General features: G+C 42.9%; 1 protein-coding gene across 4 annotated transcripts in view; it reads right to left on the bottom strand.

The window, feature by feature from the left end:
• Positions 1-16,336, bottom strand: part of LOC106586160 (myosin light chain kinase, smooth muscle) — a 99,809-nt gene that overhangs the window by 2,977 nt on the left and 80,496 nt on the right. For all 4 annotated transcript variants that reach the window (XM_014173072.2, XM_014173069.2, XM_014173075.2 and 1 more), the window contains 12 exons: positions 11,178-11,225; positions 10,369-10,496; positions 9,298-9,454; positions 7,581-7,886; positions 7,172-7,198; positions 6,902-6,986; positions 6,420-6,623; positions 4,343-4,560; positions 3,959-4,082; positions 2,338-2,490; positions 1,753-1,876; positions 385-475 (listed from right to left, as the gene is read on the bottom strand). In XM_014173072.2, the coding sequence (XP_014028547.2) occupies positions 385-475; positions 1,753-1,876; positions 2,338-2,490; positions 3,959-4,082; positions 4,343-4,560; positions 6,420-6,623; positions 6,902-6,986; positions 7,172-7,198; positions 7,581-7,886; positions 9,298-9,454; positions 10,369-10,496; positions 11,178-11,225 (1,665 nt within the window). The remainder of the gene's footprint in view (positions 1-384; positions 476-1,752; positions 1,877-2,337; positions 2,491-3,958; positions 4,083-4,342; positions 4,561-6,419; positions 6,624-6,901; positions 6,987-7,171; positions 7,199-7,580; positions 7,887-9,297; positions 9,455-10,368; positions 10,497-11,177; positions 11,226-16,336) is intronic.

Here is a 16,336-nt window from a genome sequence, read left to right as displayed (position 1 = left end):
AAAATCTAAAGTAAAAGACGCAAAAACAAAACTTAAGAACGGGAAGCATAGAAATAGCACACACAGAACAGATCTACTGCTTCTTAGACTTGCTTTCAAGTAGAATGATAGATCTATAACTACACATTTCGATGTGAATTTGGTCAGGTTGCCCAAAAAAAGTTACATATAGCCACTTAAACCACTTAACCAAAAACTGCTTTGAGTTTGAATAAGAGCAGCAGCACCAGTAACTGTACCAACTAAAGTGCTTCAAAAAAAGGAGGGCAAATGTTCACAGGGAGGCATTAATAAAACAAACACCCCTAGCTGAATGCCATCCCCTGCTTGGGGGTACAACAGAAAGGTTTGGAACATTCAGGAGGTAAAAAGAAGCCGTGTCACCTTCAGTAGGGGAGCCTTTCTTGGCACTGACGCCCGCCAACATCGCCATTGACGACAGTCTTCCGATGGCCCGCACTGCATGTCCGGTTTTCTGCCATGAAATCAATGATACACTCGTTACATGCTGTCGCAGTACAAACAGTCCTCGGTATAGGAATAGACATCATCAAGAAATGTTAAGAGGACGCTTATGAATTAATGGCCTTGTTTGTAACAATAAGAAATGGCCTGTTAGTTGACCATGAAGTACAGAGTAGGGCTGTGTCCCACAGGCAGGCTATTAAGGAGATAAGGGAGAGGCCAGAGTTGACGCAGAGGGAAGCCTGATGAAGATAGTCCTGACTGATTTACAGAGGGACATCATCATCTCAAAGACTAAAGATGCAGAGGGAGTCCAGCAGACAGATGGAGAATGATAAGAGGGATGAAGGATGGAGAGACTGAAACAGAACTTGAAAGTGTTGGAGGAGAGACTGGTGTGAGAAGGAAGAGGTCAGAGGGCACTGATAGGAGTGCTGGGCTGGGTCAGGAGAAACTCGTTAAGTTGGCTTCTCCACAATCTGATGTGATTCACCATCTCAGTCCATGTGTAGAATCAGATCTACTGTCAGATCAGATCTACTGTCCACTGGTGTATGTCATGCTGACCGTGGGGAAAGCAGGTCTGAATAAATGTGTCCCAAATGGCACCCTATTCCATTTATAGTGCACTACTTTTGACCAGAGCTATATATGGCATTGGCTGCCATTTGGGACACAGTCTATGTTCCTAAAACTTTGCTACTATAAACAAAGCATGGTGGATAACTTGATCCCTGAGATTGTTGCCGTCAGAACTTGTACATTTTGATCAAAACACAGGTCAAACGGACATCTCTCCACTTTCACCGTCTCTACTGTTTTGTGTTCTAGTTTTCCAAAGTAATACTCGCAGTTTGTACTTTTCAACCTCATGAAATGCTAATGGCCCTCCATGGTGACTGTTTAACACAATGAGAGGTTTGCTCATGGGAGAGCACTCAAAGAAGGAGTTTAACTGCAGGGACTTGGAAGCTCAGAGTACGCTAACAGTCAACAGTACAGTGATTTTCGTAGCGTCTCTTACAGTGGAACTTTAGCAAAACTCATAGTGCACTATATCTAGCACATTTTCTCAATCTCAATCATGTTTGGGTGGATTAATACGTTACGACACCGCTCTACAGTGCTCGTCTTGTGATTAAGACGGATGGCCATATGTTGATCTGTAACAGGAGACATGGTCTGCATCCCCAAACGTCACCCTATTCTATAGCGCACTACTTTTGACCAAGGCTCATAGGGTGCCATTTGGGACACAACGCATGATCTGTTCTGCTGTTTACCTACCTGCCATTTCCTTCTCAAGATGTACTTCTTCATCCTCTCCTTGGACAGCTTCTTGGCCTCCATTTTGCCAGTGTCTTGTTTTAGCCACGGGTGCTCATAGCACTGATCACATGTCAGTCTAGCCCTATGATCACAGAGACACATGCACATTGAGAGGCGCAAAGACTTTATTCACAGTGTATTACAAAACATCACATAGAGATTTGGACCGAGATATGGGGCCGCGTCCCAAATGGCATCATATTCCATATATAGTGCACTACTTTTGACCAGAGCCCTAGTCAAAAGTAGTGCACTACTTGGGGAATAGGGTGCCATTTGGGATGCATCCAGAGTCCAAAGCAACCGTTGGCAAAAGAAGACTAAATAACAGATATATGACACCTAAACAATCTAAACCGAGATATCTGGCAGGCTGATCAAAGCCATTTACACTCAAATCATGTCAGAAATGCCACCCTATTCCGTACACTACTTTATGATAAAGTATGGTAAAGTAGTGCACTATGTAGGGAATATTGTGCCATTTGGGACAGACCTGGCTCTTTAATCAAGCCGTATTACAGAGAGCCTCATGTTGCTTACCTCATATCTTTCTTCAGCAAGTTGGTAATGAAGTCTTTGGCGTGGTCTGAGATCTCATCGAAGGCGTCGTCTTCAAAGTCCCAGGTGGCCGAGGTCACATTGGAAAGGGTCTCGTTGTCGTTATCCCCCATGAATGGGGACAGGCCACTCACCCTGATGGATGGAGAGGGGGGGGGGGTTGGAGAGAGGTGGAGCGTGAGAGAGGGAGCAAGTAAAAGAAAAGAGAGAGAAGTATAATGAACGCTTGACCTACAAAAGGTCTACCAAAAACCACTTCTGCTCTGCATGGAAAATGCGCCACACCCTGCCGGGCCCCTAAACAGCGCCCACTGGTGACACTTGGTAAGTGTTCATCACTTTCAACAAAGCCAGTCTTATTGGGCACACCCAGATGTTTTCCGTGCTAGACATAGGTCTTATATCGGTACACCACTAAAGCTTTTTATCCACCATGTACACTTTGAGTCAGGACTCTGTAACAGGACTGAAGAAACCTAGCATGCGTCCCAAATGGCACCCTATTGGCACCTTATTCCCTTAAGGCTTTGGTCAAGAGTAGTGCCCTACATAGGGAATAGGCAGCTGTTTAGGATGCAACACTGAAATCTCTGAGGCAATAGAGATCAGACAGCCTTACTTCTAACACTGCAATGTAAGCCGTGTGTAATAAATCTTTGTGGACCGAGGAGACCTCACAGAGGTTTGGGGCACTGGAGAGTATTGCTCTGCTCTGTCTCTATATCCATTTACAGGCATAGAGGTTGGAGAGGCCCATACACTGCCTGCCCGCCTGCCTGTGGAAAGTATCTGCTGCTGTGAGCATGGAAGCCCAGAGAAATCCAATAAGGCAGCATTGAGATTAGGGACACATGGTAGCAAATATACTTTATTTGAATAGTGCCCTATAGATTACCTACAGATGCTCAAATGATCAACAAACTATATTAATGCAACAGCTTGCTAGGTTACAGTTAGGGTTAGGTTAAAGGTTAACATTAGGTTAGGATACGGGTTAGGTTTAGGGTTAATGTTAGGATAAGGGTCAGGGTTAACATTAGGTTAGGATAAGGGTTAGGCTTAGGGTTAACGCTAGGTTAGGATAAGGGTTAGGTTTAGGGTTAACGCTAGGTTAGGATAAGGGTTAGGTTTAGGGTTAACGCTAGGTTAGGATAAGGGTTAGGTTTAGGGTTAACGCTCGGTTAGGATCAGGTTTAGGGTTAACGCTAGGTTAGGATAAGGGTTAGGTTTAGGGTTAACGCTAGGTTAGGATAAGGGTTAGGTTTAGGGTTAACGCTAGGTTAGGATAAGGGTTAGGTTTAGGGTTAACGTTAGGTTAGGATAAGGGTTAGGTTTAGGGTTAACGCTAGGTTAGGATAAGGGTTAGGTTTAGGGTTAACGCTAGGTTAGGATAAGGGTTAGGTTTAGGGTTAACGTTAGGTTAGGATAAGGGTTAGGTTTAGGGTTAACGTTAGGTTGTATAAATGTTGTTGACAGTTAGTTGAACATTTACAAACAATCTATTTGGGATTATCCAAATAAAGTGTTAACAGAAGCTTACTCATTACAAGTAAGATTGGTTATAAGTGGTTATTAGGGTCATTATAACTGGTTTGACACTCACAGGATGTAGCAGATGACTCCTATACTCCACATGTCTGTTGGGTAACTGATTGCTTCATAGTTGATCACTTCAGGGGCCACAAACTCAGGGGTTCCAAACAGAACTTTCAATGTTCCAGAGCTTTCTAGGAGCACACAGGGAAAGACGCTTTCAAAAATGAAATGGTGTTTATTTAGCATTCATTAGAATAGGAAGTTAATGAAAAGATAGATGTTGCTATGATTCTGATTAGGGATGCAAAATTCCAGTAACTTTCCCAGATAGAAGATTTCTGGAATAAGCAGGATATCCAGGAATCCTCCCACCAGGATTTCTGGGAAACCTGTGAATTTGTGGAAAGTTACCGGAATTTCACAACCCTATTTCTGAAAATGTCCTGGTTACCTAGTCTGCGAGCAAGGCCGAAGTCAATGAGTTTGATGGTGCTCCCGGTCTTGTTGACACACATGATATTCTCAGGCTTGAGGTCCAGATGGACGATGCCCTGCTTGTGGATGTAATGAACCCCGTCCACAATCTGCAGCATGTACTTAATGACCTCTCTTTCTGTCAGCTCAAAGTCTTCATCGATGATACGCTCAAACAGCTCCCCACCAGAGATCCTGCAGAGAGAGAGAGAGAGAATGATGGTTGAGGTCCTGCGAAACACACTACAGCCAAATATGGAAATCCTTCACTGGATATCAAATACTTGTCATTTTAGAGTACCTCAAATATCGTTTTTTTTTTTTTAGCTTTGACAGCTTACAAGACATATCATCTAAAATTAGTACTAAGGACAATTGCGGTTTTAAATGAGAGTCAAGTGAGTCCAGTGTTCGTCTGTCAGTGTACCATTTGATAATGCTATAAATACAAGAGGGGAAATCGTCCAGTCTAATGTGTTTACATCTCGAATACTTGGCAAGTGAACTTTTTCCAAGCATCACCACATAAAAAAGCCATCATTTCTGTCTGTGTGAAGTGTCTGTCTGGTCAAAAATAATTATTAGCCATGAATAATGGAGATGTTTAAATGCAAATCAATTTCCTTTGACATTCTCCAAAATAAATGTTATCATATCAATTTTCATACTCAGATACACTACATCACCAGAAGTATGTGGACACCCCTTCAAACTAGTGGATTTAGCTATTACAGCCACACCCGTTGCTGATAGGTGTATAAAATCCAGCACACAGCCATGCAAGCTCCATAGACAAACATTGGTAGTAGAATGGCCTTACTGAAGAGCTCAGTGGGATGTCACCTTTCCAACAAGTCAGTTTTATCAAATGGTCAACTGTAAGTGCTGTTATTGTGAAGTGGAAACGTCTAGGAGCAACAACGGCTCAACCGCAACGTGGTAGGCCACACAAGCTCAGAGAATGGGACCGCCGAGTGCTGAAGCACGTAGCCCGTATAAATCGTCTGTCCTCGGTTGCAACACTCACTACAGAGTTCCAAACTGCTTCTGGAAGCAACATCAGCAATAGAACTGTTCGTCGGGAGCTTCATGAAATGGTTTCCATGGCCGAGCAGCCACACACAAGCCTAAGATCCCCATGCGCAATGCCAAGCGTCAGCTGGAGAGGTGTAAAGCTCACCGCCATTGGAATCTGGAGCAGTAGAAACGCTTTCTCTGGAGTGATGAATCATGCTTCACCATCTGACAGTCCAATGGACGAATCTGGGTTTAGCGGATGCCAGGAGAAAGCTACCTTCTCCAATGCATAGTGCCAACTGTAAAGTTTGTTGGAGGAGGAATAATGGTCTTGGTTCAGGTTAGGCACCTTTGTTCCAGTGGGAAGGGAAATCTTAACGCTACATCATAAAATGAATGACATTCTAGATGATTCTGTGCTTCCAACTGTGTGGCAACAGTTTGGGGAAGGCCCTTTCCTATTTCTGAATAACAATGACCCCGTGCACAAAACGAGGTCCAAAAAGAAATGGTTTGTCGAGATCGGTGTGGAAGAACTTGACTGGCCTGCACAGATCCCTGACCTCAACCCCATCGATCACCTTTGGGATGAATTGGAACGCCGACTGCAAGCCAGGACTAATCAGCCAACATCAGTGCCCGACCACACTAATGCTCATGGCTAAATGGAAGCAAGTCCCCACAGCAATGTTCCAACATCTAGTAGAAAGCCTTCCCAGAAAAGTAGAGGCTGTTATAGCAGCAGAAGGGGTAACAACTCCATAATAATGCCAATGATCTTGGAATGAGATGTCTGACGAGCAGGTGGCCACATACTTTTGGCCATGTAGTGTAATTTGTCACACACAAGTGCTAAGTAAAAATCCTCAAGATCAAAACTGCACATGGACCTGTATTCATTCCAGTTGTATACCTACTAAATAACCTTCTGTTTCCGTTTCTAGTAAACTATATAGGGAATAGGGTGCATTTAGGATACATCCCGGGTAACCTAAATGAATATCACTTTTTGTAAAGTATGAGTTAAATATACTCACATTTCCAAAACCATGACGATGTCCGACTTGCCTTCGAAGGCATCAATGCACTGGACAAGTTTGGGGTGATGGAGGGAGTTCATTATAGCAATCTCTTGTCTCACATTATCTTTCTCTTTTGCAGAGTAGGCCTTGATGAACTTTCCAGCCCAATGCTTTTTCGTTGCCTTCTCCAAAAGTTTGAATACCTGTCCGAATTTCCCCCTAAAGCACAGAAAAGGAAAAGGATCATTTTTTGGAGTCTGATACAGAGGATATCATGGATGAGAGGCGTGCACAGTAGGCCTACTGCACATGTAGATACATGTGTCAATGTGGACCAATGCTTTGCTGACCAACATGTTGTCTACATGCCAAATGGCACCCTATATAGTGCCCAAATTTTCGACCAGAGACCTATAGGCCCTGGTCAGATGTAGTGTACTATATAGGGAATATGGTGCCTTTTGGGACATAGTCGTTGTTGATAGGTGGGTACTCACGTTCCGAGCCTCTCCTCCACATCATACAGATCCTTGACTTTCACATCTGTTCTAACGATCACATCTCTGTAGTCTGGCTCTTTCTCTGAACATAGGAACATGACACTTATGAGTCATTATGGATGCTTATAGTCACTGTCATAACACATTATAAGGCATTATAAAGGATATTATAAAACATTTTACACATCATAGAAGGTGTTACCAAAATTATTTTTTAAAGGAATCAATGACTTATAAACTTGGAATATTGGATTGGATTAAACATACCTTCATCATCCTCAACCTCCTCCTTTTCTGTTAGAATAAATAATCAGAAAGGTCGTTAGTCATTAGTATGAATCAATCATTATTATTATGAATTAATAATCATTAATACAAATCAATGTCTGACACAATGAAAATGGCTTGTTAGTTACCTATGAGTGTGATTATAATAGTGTTACCAATGAGTGTGATTATAATAGTGTTACCTATGAGTGTGATTATAATAGTGTTACCAATGAGTGTGATTATAATAGTGTTACCTATGAGTGTGATTATAATAGTGTTACCAATGAGTGTGATTATAATAGTGTTACCAATGAGTGTGATTATAATAGTGTTACCAATGAGTGTGATTATAATAGTGTTACCAATGAGTGTCAGAACACCATAGACGCCACTAGGGGGAGCTCACCCTCAACATCCTCCTCTAACATTGTGACAGCCTCAGACTCGGCACTGGGCTCCCCGATGCCGTAGATATTGACCGCCCGCACCCTGAACTTGTACTGGCGCTGACCCAGCAGGTTCTGGACATTATAGGAGGTGCTGTTGCAGGAGACCAGGTTCTTCCACTCCTTATCCACTGAGTTCCATATCTCTAGGTTGTAGGACTGGACGGCGCTGCCCCCGTCGTAGGTGGGGCCATACCATGACAGTGTGAGTGTGGACCGGCGGATGTCTGAGGCGGCTGGAACTCGTGCAGGGGGATCAGGTTTGTCTGGAACACACAGAGGTCACACAGTAGATCAGCACACCAAATGGCGGACATGCTCAGACACAATACTAGACCTTTCAACAAGCCACACAAAACCATGATCACATTGTGGTGATACATGCTCCAGGCTGAGTCCCAAATGGCACCCTGTTCCCTATATAGTGCACTAACTTTTGACCCTTTGGGTCCTGGTCAAACGTAGTGCACTATATAGGGAATAGGGTGCCATTTGGGACATAAACCGACAGTTTGATGCCTTTGAAAAGGTGTGACGAGTCACTCAATTTGTGAACACAGGTCTCCCAGTCCTTCCATTCACCAACATCAGTAATGACCGTGCACACAAAAGCACAGCTGTGTTGGGAATGAAGCAGCTTCCTGTCTGGCTATAGTGGCTACCTTTTGAACCAACTCCATTCGTCAACAGTAGTTTCACCATATAGAGTAATGGCAGCTTCTCCATTAAAGGCACCGTACGGGAAACTGTTCGTGAGCGCAGACGATCAGTGAGAGCCGTGACAGCGAGGCTCCACATGGAGTCTGGATCAGTTTTATGTACTGCTGGTGTCAGACGACATGCCCCAGACTGTCTGCTAGGCACAGTACACTTATTCTCGCTGCTTTGTTTAGAGGGATGTTATGTTATCCAAGCTGTTAAAAGCATACCCCCACTTAATCCCCAGTGGTCCCTTGTAAAATACCAAACGAAACCGCCCCAAAGAGCACAGCGTGACATCAACAGCTCTGCCATGCGGGATGATTCAATGTCACCGCAAAAGGGGCCACAAATTACATGAAACAATTCAAAACTAAACCTCTATACTCCATACATACAGTCCAAGAACCATAAACCTAACGCGAGGATCATATACATTAACAAGTAGTAGGCTACTTTTACCAGCGTCTAACAAGCGCTTTGTGCCTCTTCGTATGCTATTAACGGTTCTCTGGGCACATAAGCGGTTGCGTTTATATGGAGCAGCTCTAGAACTCCTCTTTCCCTGGCTGTGGCGTACTCCCTGAGTTGGACTCGATACACTCCACTATGACAGCAGTGGCAAAGGGCCTCATATTGAAGCAACAGCTGGAGAGAAAGCACAGCCTTAAAAGGCCACTGGAGATCCCTGCAACGGCCTGTTAATATTAGGATACAGAGAGTTGGTGCTGGCCCGGCCTGCATACCTTCCCTTCCCCAACAACATTCCCCAAAGCTACAGGACTGCTATTTTTACGAGAGACAATACAATGATCGGTATCAGTAGGAGCAGTGGTTTTAAACAGTGGATTATACCATACATCTCATTTGATACAGGGAAAGACTTCCGCCACTCGTAATCGTCTCCTGAATCTCATCAACGGAGCCCCCCCCCAAAAAAACGGCGTCGCTGCCTGATTTGTGAAAAATGGAACGTACCGACAATGGTAAGGTTGAGAGCTGCCTGTCTCAAGCCGTAGCTGTTTCGCAGCTCGATGGTGTAGCAGCCACAGTGGTCCTGCTGGCTGTCTGCGATGGTCAGTTTACTGGTAACCTCAGTGGTTTCAATGGTTAAAACACCTTTGACCTCTTGAATCTGCACACAAGACAAAGGCAGGGGTTTCACAGAGGGGGCATGTGTTAGCTGAAACAGTGTTCAAGGCTACAATGATGAGAGCTACATCCTTGAATTAGTATAGTGTAATTAAATATGATATATTTGATGGAGATGGTGGATCATTTCAGATCATGGTTAGAGTTGATCATAGACATGGGCATAGTATTATAGTCAGTGGGGGTCCAGAATTATTGAAACCCTTGATAAAGATGAGCAAAAAATGACTGTATAAAATAAATAATTCAAATACTGAGCTATATTCTATTCAAGAAAAAAGGGGAAATTATATTATTTTATACCTATACAATTGCTCAGAGAACGAGATTTTGTTTAACAAGTAATACTCCCCCCCCCAAAAGGTAGGGGTCAAAACAATTCAATACCTCCTCACCTCGCGAGGGTAACGGCACAGATCCCTTTTCTGAAATGTTTTATGAGTTAGTAAACACATTGGGACAGATCTTTAGACCATTCCTCCCCAAAAAAATCCTTCCAGTGCCTTTGTCTGCGCTTATGGAACGCACTCTTGGGTCCGGAGACTGAGATGACCATCACAAAATGTTGATTTGTGGCCAATTAACCATTACTTTGGAGATTTTGATGTGTGCTTGGGGTTATTGTCTTACTGGAAGATCCACTTACAGCCAAGTTTCAGCTTCCTGGCAGAGGCAACCAGGCTTTTAGCTAAAATGTCCCTGGTACTTGGTAAAGTTCATGCCATTGACCTTAACAAGGGCCCCAGGACCACTGGAAGCAAAATAGCCCCATAACATCAAAGATCCACCACAGTAGGTATTGGGTTCTTTTCTGCTCATGCATTCTCATTTCGACACCAGTCATTTTTGCTCATCTTTATCAAGGTTGTCAATTATTTGGTACAGACTGGTCCTTACTGGTTTGCGGAACTTGAGCCAGGTGCAGTTGACTGGTGGAGCTCCTCCAAACTTACAGAGAATTTCCACCTTCTCCCCTGCCAGAATCTTCATGTCGTCTGGGAACTGGACAATCTGAGGGGGCATAGCTGGACGACACACACAAAACACACACAAACCAACAGTCACTTCAGCCAGGAACATCTCCATCATCAGAACAAACCTCTGCGTTTGGCAGGCTTGTGACTTTCCGCCCTTGCCCCACATCATTCCATTGCTAACGCCTTAATGCTCCCCGGCAGCGAACAAAGCAGAACTGCAACAGCTGCTTGGATTGGGTGACTTGCTCCCCTGGCTCTCGTTATTAGAAGGCAGGTTGGTTTACACTACAGCATGGTGAAGGGGGGGGTCTCTGATTGCTATTACAGGCACTCCCAGACTTCTGCCAGAGCAGGGAGCAGTACTCTCAGTCTTAGTTAGAGAAGCAAGGTACGGCCAGTGTTTGGCACACGAGCCAGGTCCTCTATGCTATCTACTTCATGTATCACTGTTGTTGGACGAGAGCGCTAGAGTACATAGAGTCTGGGGAATCATCTATACTGCTTGTTGACATCTTGGTTGTGGGCTCTTCAGTAGCCCAGAGAGTGTTAGTACAGGGCCCTATTGATCAAGCGACTCCCCGAGTAGGAGTGACGATTAAGGATCAGCTAAGAATTTTGGATCACAGTGAATAACATGGACATGGACAGGGGGAGCTGATCCTGGACCAGCACTCATTCTCTGAGACGCCCCTGGGTTCCATTTTTGCATGGCAAAGAAGTCTTTCTTACCCTGTTTGGGAGACATCTTTGTATTCGGTTTCTTTATCCTTGCCTCACCTGGAAAAGAGAAGATCAATGATTACAATTAGGAAGGCAGTTGTGTCAATGCATTTGATAATGGAACAAATTTGAAGATTTGGTACAAATGAATCCCATGTGTGACTCTTCATGTGTGAAATGTACATGATAAAACATTGATCTGAAACCAGACGGAATCTAAATGTAGTGAGTGTGTAGGATTCACATCAATTAAACGGTCATTGCATTTAAATTATTCCATTATTGTGAGCTACGGCAGCAGTAAGCATTAGAAAGAGCATACTGTACATTGCCGTTCTTTTTTCCTGACATCCTTTCTCAAATTGTGCCTGCAGTGATTTCTCTGGATCCCTGTTAAGAGTTGTTACTTTTGACAGTCAGACTGATCGATCAAAGCAGAGATGAAGATTTGTACAGCTCATTTATCACAAGCTAGAAACAGTCCAGCTTGTGAGCAAGCCTCTAAATTGAGCGTGGGTCATACTGTGGGAAATAAATCCCCATTTGTAGATTGAGAATCATTGTTCAATTGGTTCATTCATTTGCCTTTAGTCTTACATGTCATTATAATAAATGATCTATAAAACATTTGAGTTTTATAACCGCTTATGAGATATTATGGACGCTTATTATAAGAGTCAGTGTCATCATAACATATTACAAGTGTATTATAATGCATTATATGCTTAATTTAAAATGTTACCACTAGTTATTCCCAGGACAGTGTACGGGAAAGGAGAATAAACTGTGTCTGATAAGTGAAATTGGGGGAGGGAGCTCTTCTCTTGTGGATGTCTTGGGAGAACGAAGGGCTGCCTTTGTGCTCATGTCCTTTGGTATTTGCCTTTTTTGGTAATACTAAAAATAGTCAAAAGTATCCAGGAAATAGCTTTTGGCACTATTTATTTTACATTTGATTGCTGTCAAGAAACAATGCGCCAGTAAAACTAACTAATGCATAGAGTGAGGAGCAAGGAGCAACAATATCAATATTAACCAATAACAGTTTAACTCCAAGCTCCAAGCTTTTTCTGCATGACAGGTCCTCTCTGGACAGAAAAACATCCTTTTTCCAATACAAAACTGTTTTTGCTCATCGTACCAAAACGATTTGAAGTTGATAAAAGTTGTAATTGCACAAACAAAGCATCTACCATCGCAATACAAAACAATATATTTTTTACCTCATGTCAAATAGAGAAGAAGACCAACAAACAGACCAGGCTTTAACAACAGACTTAAATGGTTATGAGCAAACCGATTGGTTTTGCAAAGTTTTAGTGCAGAAAATGATTTATCCTTAGTCGGTCATTGGTCGTGTTGTAAAGTTCACATGCCTCAGTTCAGATTGGACTTAACTAAACAACTGCGCCCGGCCTTCGAGCACTCGGATCAAGAAAACGAATCATTGTTTATATGTTGTAACTTTGCAGTTGAGCTTCGAGGCAGTGTATCAGCTAGTTAGTTTAGCCATCCACCTACGGTTCAAGTCCAAAACAGCTCTTTGGTGTATCCTTGAAAAACAGACAGCCGTGTGACGAGAGACCTAGTGGAGGACTGAACATTGGAACGTGCAACAAATCACGGAGCACTAGAGAAAGGGAACGGCTGTTTAACCTCTTAAATGTAAAGTCCCCATATTTGGGGATCCTATTAGACGTTATTATTCAATTCAGTCTGGTATGAACTGTAGCCCCTAGGCCGAGCTGATGACCTCATTTCAAGATGGCTGCTATATACATTCCGGTTAGCGTTATGAAGCATAAACAAAATAAACACGGAATACATTGATACACACCGAAATCCAGGATTCCACAGATAATGAGAATGTCTTATTTGTCTTCCTGTGACCTACCGTTATTGATCACAAGCCCCGAGAGTCAACATTTTTATTTTACACAACGTTTTCACCAAACATCTTACAAGATAAGCTTCGATTTGGTCTGTGTTTGAGCTATAGCTAAATGGGGGATATGAAATCCTTAGGTTGGTAGGACCAAATCCAGCCTAATGCCAATGTTATGATGTGTGATTTAATGCCAACATCGAATGTCCACTGAGTGACTAGATCTTTGCGCATCAAAAATATGATGTTGCCTGCTTACGCGCAGTAGGCATCAATTACACAGGGGATTGGCTACTATGGCAGCTTGACAGTCTTGTAGCCAATGTGATAAGCTTTCCAGGGATATGCAGTTGGCCTGGGTGGGACAAAGCAAGGCCTAGAATGTTTTATGCGTAATTCGAACTATTGCCACCTGGTTCAGAGACGAGACGCGCCCCGAGCACGCTACATTTTTAAAAATGTTTTATTTCACCAGGTAGGTCAGTAGAGAAAAAGTTCTCATTTACAACTGCGACCTGGCCAAGATAGAGCAAAGCAGTGTGACACAAACACAGTGTTACACATTGGATAAACAAACGTACCCCTCAATTACATTACATTGTAAACATATTTCATCGGTTGAATTTCATCGCTTAAGCATAAACGATGGCTTCTCAAGGGGGTAAACAAGGTACAAACTAAGAAGATTGATCAGGAAACTAAAAAGAAGGCAGCTATGAAAAAGTATACAGACATAGAAGCTTTGAATAAAATACTGGTTGGACTCGGATCAGGGGAGCGATTTGGACAACGAGGATTTCGACTCGCCCGACGGAGATTGCTTTCCACTTTTAGATCCGTAAGTCAATTATTTTCAGGACTTATATAGCCAATTTTATTTGTGGTTCTCATCTCTGCCTTTGTCTCCAATGTGTTACTGTTTGCATTGTGTGTGTGCTTCACACCTATGTGAGTCACTGCACAGATTAAGTTTAGGCTTAATTTACAGTACTTTTGTCTACTTTACAGTAATGCCATTTTGCAAATTTAGTCAACTGTAATTCTGTGTGTCTCACAACAGTAATCTCTCTTTATTTTATTCACCACAGAGTGGATGATGCAGAGGATTTGGATGATGACTTTTGGGAGCTTCCCTCCCCAGCAAGCACCCCCGACCGGTCAAGGTCTTCACCCCCCCACTGCTGTGTCAATCACCTGTCTGATGGTTCTACATCCACTTTTCATAGACCTCTTGAAAAATTAAATAGAGGCTTGTGGCTCCATTCGTCCTAACAGAATCGGTTTCCCCAAGACCAAGGTAAACGACATGACAAAGACAGCGGAGAGGGGGACCATACTTTGGATCAGGACTAACAAGCTGCTTTTTGTGAGATGGAAGGACACTAGGGAAGTAACCATGCTCACCACACAGCATAAGTCATTCAATAACGACCATGTCTCAAGGATGGGGGGGGAAAGGATGAAAGCCCCCATTCCTGTTTCTGCGAAGGACTACAATGCCAGCAGGGGGGGTGTCGACATATCTGATGCTCTGATAGGCTACTACCAGGTCCTCCACAAGACCAGGAAGTGGTATAATACTTTTTGTTTTACCACTTTGTGGACATTGCTACAGTAAATGCTTTCATTCTCCACAAGCAGATGGCCAAAGCAAAAGTCAAACCCCTCTCTCCTAGTTGGCCTTCAGAGAGCAGCTGGTGTTGGAAATGAATGAATTAGGGGCACAAAGCAACCGTCACAAGACCCCCTACTGAAGGCGAGCATCACGGTCCAACACACATGCCAAAAGACAAAAGGAAGAACTGCAAGCATTGCACAAAACACAGGGGAGGGGAAAAAAAGGGTGAAATGACTGTTGTTCTGTCCGAAAAGCCAGTTCGCTTTTTGTTTCCTGGCAGAGAGGGACCGCTTCAAAGACTGTCACGACATGCACAAGCTATGGTGAAAGTGAAATCTAATCATCTACACCTGGAATGTAAAACGAACAAGAATGCCATTTTGAAATAGTTCCGCTTATTTCTATTTGTGCACCTTTTTTAGTGAAGGACACGTGTGTAACCAAGTTGTATTTGATAAGATATTTTATATACATATTTTTTTATGTATATCTATTACTTTTATATTGTTTTTGTAAACAGTTCATTTGTATGTGGGACCAATACATTGGATATGCCTAGGCTAAATGTTCAGGCACTTTGGAGAGGTTGAAAAAACAAAACAATAGGATATCCCCTGTATGTCTCCCGACACCACCACAATGTTTGAGAGAGGTTGGTGTTGTAGAAATGTTGTTTTTATAGTGAACAATAACTTTTAGGCACATCCAGTGTGCAAAAACAGTGCAATTACCGCAGTCGGACACTTTGGAGAGGTTGAAAGGACACTTGAATGTACCCTGGATATCCCATAACTCCACCACAATGTTTGAGTGAAGTTGTCATGGTAGAAATCGTGTTTGTATACTAAAAGAAATAGCAATAAGGGATTGCAAATATGTAATAGCACTGGAATGATCTAATTTACAGACATATGCCACTTTGGAGAGGTTTAGGGACACTTGAAAATGTCCCGTGACTACACCTGACAGCATTTATAGTTGTTAGGTCTATCAATCCCATTTTCTTCCCTGATATTGTTCACATGTTGTGGAAGCCATCTGATGCGTTTCCAGCTCTGGGAATCAATAATTCACTTATAGCTCGTCAATGAAAAGATTACTTTCAAAATAAAAAAAGGTTATTGTGTGTGAGCTTGATCTTGTGTATTCTGAACTATGTAACTACCATCTATCTTCTGATCATTTCCTCATAATCTCCCAGATGTCTTTCCAAATAGACCAAGGTTTGGCATGTCAGAGTCATGTAATTACACATGAAAAGCAGTTACTTTTGGGAATGTCTATTTAGGTGGAAATCTAAATGTTGCCATTACATTTAAGAGGAAAGAATAGACTCTGGTAGGAAAAGGATCACACCGACACCATGATACATTGCTCAATGTCACACACGATCATCTGCACCAGAAGCTCTCCAAATGTTCTACATTATACCTGTCCTTTGTGACAAATCATTAACCAATGCCACTAATACCTATGTTTTTAGTCACTCACAACGCAGTCTTGACCCTAGATGCTGATCTGGGATCAGTTTAGCATTTCCCCCACTAATGGTTAGGATTGGGTGATGGGAAGCTGACCCTAGATCTGTACCTAGGGGACACTTTAACCTGGAGCCCTCTACCCATCAGTGGGTCCCGAGTCCCGACCCATCCTTTGAAAAACACT

The sequence above is a fragment of the Salmo salar genome, chromosome ssa25 (genome assembly GCF_905237065.1).
Source record: "Salmo salar chromosome ssa25, Ssal_v3.1, whole genome shotgun sequence".
Taxonomy (NCBI): domain Eukaryota; kingdom Metazoa; phylum Chordata; class Actinopteri; order Salmoniformes; family Salmonidae; genus Salmo; species Salmo salar.
The sequence above is the reverse complement of the archived record's forward strand: the minus strand, read 5'-3'. Positions and strand labels throughout refer to the sequence as shown.